Source organism: Nicotiana tomentosiformis, chromosome 9 (genome assembly GCF_000390325.3).
Source record: "Nicotiana tomentosiformis chromosome 9, ASM39032v3, whole genome shotgun sequence".
NCBI lineage: Eukaryota > Viridiplantae > Streptophyta > Magnoliopsida > Solanales > Solanaceae > Nicotiana > Nicotiana tomentosiformis.
Window position 1 is genome coordinate 13,762,656 of NC_090820.1, and position 5,444 is coordinate 13,768,099.

Consider the following 5,444-nt stretch of genomic DNA (forward strand, 5'->3'; position numbering starts at 1 on the left):
TATAGCAGACTAGCTGTCACAATTAGGGGTGCTTATCGGGCGGATAATTATGCTTAACAGTTCTGCTTATCAGTTATTGGATTATAAATGTAGTAATCCGCTAGACATCCAATAAGACAACGGGCTGATTGGTATCGGATTAACGATTATCGGGCAGTTTATCGGCTAAACCAAATAAAAAAAAATTGAAAAATCATTCAATCAATACCAAACGATTTCAAATCAATACCAAATTTTTAATACCATCTAAGATCTAATAGTATTTTTAAATTGAAGAGTCTTCTTCTAATTTTCAACCTAGTTCATATTCAAGACTACTCATACACGTATGAATCAATCAAACTTTCAGTAACATTCGATCTTCACAAGAAATCTAGATTGTAAAATCAAAAATTCTAAAAATCATACTTTTAAAAAAAGGATATAAAACCAGACAATCCAGCTATTACGGATAAAACCAGCAGACAATTCAACAAATTACTTTCAATAGTACTTTATATACATAGGGATAAAAGTATAAATATAAAAAAATTTAACAGGTTAACGGTTTACCCGATAAAAAAATTGAGTAATCCGCCCCCAAAGCGTTAAGCCGTTAATTATAAAATATCAATCTGTTCACCATCCATTACCCCGATAATTCGATACCAATAAGCCATTGGTTCGGTTCGGTTAACAGTTTCGGTTTGGTTTTGAACCGCCCTAGTCACAATGTATAGGTATGGGCAAGGAGACTGGAACAGTGAGTTCTTCAAATAACCTGTGTAGCCAGACTAGTTCACCTACCACCTTCCTAAGTGTTATGTACTCTGCTTCTGCAGAGGACAAGGAAATGATTTTCTGTTTCTTAGACTTCTAGCTCACAGGGCTGTCTCCTAGAAGAACAATGTAACCAGACACAGACCTCCTAGAATCAGGGCAAGCTGCCCAGTCAGAATCACAGTAAGCAGTGATGAAAAGATCTGATGCATTGTTGAAGTATAAACCCAAAGTAGGATCTTTCTTGAGGTACCTCAACATATGATAAGCTGGATGTAGATGGGGTTCCCTGGGATCTTGCATAAACTAGCACAACTGTTGGACCCCATAAGCTATATCTAATCTGGTGTTCGTAAGGAAATTCAACTTCCCAACCAATCTCCTCTAAAAGTAGGATCATATAAGGGAGAGCCCTCCTTAGCCTTCAGTTTCATTGTGGGATCAAGAGGAGAGGTCAGGCTGGTTGAGTGCAGGAAGTCATATTCTTTCAAAAGATCCAAAACAAATTTTCTCTGTGAGATAATGATACCATCTTCCTTGTAAAGGACCTCTAGTCCTAGAAAATAGTGTAGCTGTCCCAAATCTTTTATTTTGAATTTGTCATGTAAGAAAGCTTTGAGCTAACTAATTTTCTCTAAATCAGTCCTTGTGAGTAGAACATCATCAACATAAACTGCTACAAAAATAGTGGAGGAACCCTGCTTCTTGTAGAACAGGGAATAATCATGCATGGAATGTGTGTATCCCTCTATGTACAAGGCCTCAGTCAACTTATCATACCATTGCCTGCTAGCTTGTTTCAGCCCAAAGAGGGACTTGTTCAACTTGCAGACTAAGTTTGGTAACTGCAGCTCAAGCCCTGGTAGAGCTTTAATGTAGACTTCCTCATGTAGATCTCCATGAAGAAATGCATTATTTGCATCTAATTGGTAAATCTGCCATCTTTTCTTAGCTGTAATGGCAATTAGGGACCTGACAGTGGTCATCTTGACCACGGGAGAAAACGTCTCTGTGTAATCTATTCCAGCTTGTTGCGTGTACCCTTTCACAACTAATTTGGCGTTGTACCTTTCTATGCTACCATCTGCTTTACGTTTTACCTTGTACACCCACCTACAACCAATAGTGTGCTTCCCCTTTGGCAAAGGGATTAAGTCTCAAGTATCGTTGGTATACAAGGCCTCAAACTCTTGAGTCATAGCACTCTTCCAACCAGGATACATGACTGCCTCTTCATATAAAGTTGGTTCTCTATCATGACAAATATTTCTTACAACATACTAACTACTAGGGTGCAAGTCATCAGGAGCAATGCGATTATTTTGTGAAAATAAAGCATGGAGGGAAAAGATGGAATTACACTTCAAATTGGGTAGATTGCATATATAATCACTCAAATAAGAGAGGAGTTTAATCCCCCTGCTAGATCTTCTCTGGCCGATAGGCTCTATGATAGAAGGATAAGGTTGAGTAGTTAGAGGTGATATGGGAATATGGAAGTGTTGAGTATGAGTTTGTAACTCAGGGTAAGAGGGTGTGTTAGAAGGAGAGATATGTGACATATCAGGAAGAGGAGTTGCGGTGCTAGAGGAAGGAAGGTGGGGGACTGATTTGTGTCCCCTTGATCAGTTGTAGGAGTTGTATGAGAAACAGTAGTGTAATCAGGTAGATGATCTGTAGAAGAAGCTGTAGGAAATAATGGGGGTAAGCTTTGTACGTCTGAAGTGAAAGTAAAAGGGAAAATGGTTTCATGAAACAAGACATCCCTGGAGATAGATATTTTTTAGTGGCTAGACTTAGCACTTTGTAACCCTTTGTCCCAAAGAGATACCCTACAAATATATGTGGAGTGGCCCTTAGTTCAAACTTGTCTTTGAGAGGTTTGGGCACAGTAGGATAACATAAATAGCCAAAGCTTCTCAAGTAAGAGTAGGTTGGTTTCTTGTCATACAACAGTTCAAAAGGATATTTTTACTTTAAGGGAACTGTTGGTAGTTTGTTGATTATAAAGGTTGATGTAAGGACACATTCTCCCCAGTATTTTAGTGGTAATTTGGACTGAAAAAGGAGTGGCCTGGCCACTTCAAGAAGATATTTATGTTTTTTTCCTACCACCCCATTTTGTTGGGGTGTATAAGGACATATTTTCTGGTGATTTATACTCTTTGATTGAAAGAAATAAGAAGCTTCATTGCTAGTTAATTCTAGGCCATTATCAGTCCTTACACACTGGATATTGATTTGGAATTGATTTTCTACCATGCTCATAAAGGTTTTTATGATTTGAAGTGCATTGCTTTTACAACTTAGAAGGTGTGTCCAGGTTGACCTACTGTAGTCATCCACTAAGGTGAGGAAATACTTGAAATTATTATGTGTTACCACATGATAAGGGCCCCACAGGTCAACATGAAGAATTTCAAAGATATTTGTGGTGCTGGTTGTTTTCTGAGGAAAAGGGAGTCTCGATTGTCTAGCCATGGGACAGATAGAACAAATAAATAGTTGTTTGGGAGAGAAGGATGCATGTATAGTGAAAATTTCTCTTATCTTATTGAAGGGTATATGACTAAGTCTATAATGCCATAGTAGATCCACACTATCTCTGAGAGAGGTAAAGGAAAGTCGAGTAGAAGCATTGTCTTTATTATTGCAAATAAAATTATTTACAGTAGGGTGGTGGGTATGGGATATACATTGTACTGCATTCATATCACTAGCATAACCGTAAAAACAAGGAAGTGCACACTTTGAAACAAAAATGAGACTATCTTTCTTTAGACATTGAGAATAGAGAAAGTAAAGTCCATCATACAACTTACCAATCTCCAGAGGCCTTTTCAGTGAAGGGGCCTGTAGTAAACAGGAAGTGTCGGAAAAGGAAGCAATACACTTGAGATGCACTGCTAATGAACTAATGGAAACTAGGTTAAATTTGAAGGGTGATATAAACAAAACCCAATGTAAGGTGATTTTAGGGGCTAGATGTACATCTCCAATTTGGGTTACTTTAACTTTGTAACCATTTGGTAGTTTAACAAGCAAGGGATATGGTAGACTTATAATATTTTGTAGGTGAGTTTTATCGAAATTCATATGATGTGAAGGTTATGAATCTAATATCCACAAGTCATCTTTTGCATTAAAACATTTGCATGATTGATTATCAAAATCAATGGAAGAAGTGCAGGCAATCATACCTGCAAAATTCACAGAAACTCCACCAGAAACACTTGTATTGTTTTCTCCTCCATTCCCAACTTGAAAATATTGCAGCAGACTGAGAATTTATCCATATTGTTCCTTTGAAAGGCCCATGTTCTGATTGCCTCCCTGATGCTCTGATTCATCTGCTTTGGTTGACAATATGTCTGATGATATTCCCTGTACACTTGCCACTGCGTTTGCCACAGTGCTTTTTCCCTTATTGAACCTTATGTTGTTGTTACTGTTGTTATAGCCCTGTGAATTATGCTTATGCTGCTGTGAACCCTGTCCAAAACCTTGAGGGTATCCATGCAGCTTGTAGAATCTGTCTTTGATATGTCCTGGTCGTTTGCAGTGGTCACAAAATGGCCTAGGCCTGTTGTTTGAAATCTGATTCCCACCAGGTGAGTAATTTGTCTTAAAAGTTCTTCCCCCTACATTGACATTCAATGTAATAGAATCAAAGGTCAATTGGTTTATGGTCTTGAATTCTCTCTGCTTCTCCTCATGTATCAATAAAGCAAATACATGTGCCATGGAAGTCAATGGATTCATCATGAGAATGCTCCCTCGAACAACTGTGTAAACCTCGTTAAGTCCCATTAGGAACTGTATGAGTCTTCTATCCTGCTGTGCCTTGTGTATGCTTTCCTTTGCTCCACAAGTGCACACACAACTACAGTGAGTTTTAGCACTTAGTGTATTCAACTCTTCCTAGAGTTTCTTCATTTTCGTGTAGTAACCTATGATGTCAAGCACTCCTTGACTCAAATCGTTAATCTCTTTCTGGATTTGGTACAACTTAGCTCCATTCGTCTGATCATATCGATCCTCCAATTCCTTCCACAATTTGACGGAATTATTCAAATATTCAACACTGTCAGCAATATCCTTTGCCAAGGAATTCAGAATCCATGAAGTGACCATGTCATCACACCTCTCCCACTTGAGAAACTGTGGAGATGTCATATCGGGCCTTACACACTCTTCGTTGATAAACCCTATCTTATTTTTCACCGAGAGAGACCTTAGCACTCCTCTTCTCCAGGAACGATAACCAACTCCATCAAAAGGGACAGGTACTAAAGCAGAACTTGGACTATCATCAAAAGGGACAGGTACTAAAGCAGAACCCGGACTATCATATGGATGAATATAAAGAGAGCTAGTTGCACCAATTATCGTTTGTGTGATCGCCGCCGTCGCCGCCTCATCAGTTTGATCCAGAACCGCCATGAGAATATTGTTGGTCACCAATTATTTTGGGACAAATCAGGTAGATCATTGCTCGCGTAGCCGGAATTAAGCTCAAAAACTTCTATTCACTAACGAATCGTTGGTGGATATGTCGATTTGAAGTTTTCTCCAAATTATTTGTTTGCGAAAGAAAAACCCTAGCTTATTCTGTGATTGAAAACGAAAGAACAAAGAAGAGATTCAACAGCGTGATTGATGAAGAAAACCTCCGCTCTGATATC

The 5,444-nt window shown here is 38.6% G+C and overlaps 1 protein-coding gene across 1 annotated transcript; it reads right to left on the reverse strand.

Annotated features, from left to right (window-relative positions):
* Positions 1–4,680: 4,680 nt before the first annotated feature.
* On the reverse strand, positions 4,681–5,202 carry LOC138898411 (uncharacterized). Its single transcript, XM_070184477.1, has one exon. It carries the CDS (start codon positions 5,200–5,202, stop codon positions 4,681–4,683), a length of 522 nt encoding a protein of 173 aa, XP_070040578.1.
* Between the last annotated feature and the right edge of the window lie 242 nt (positions 5,203–5,444).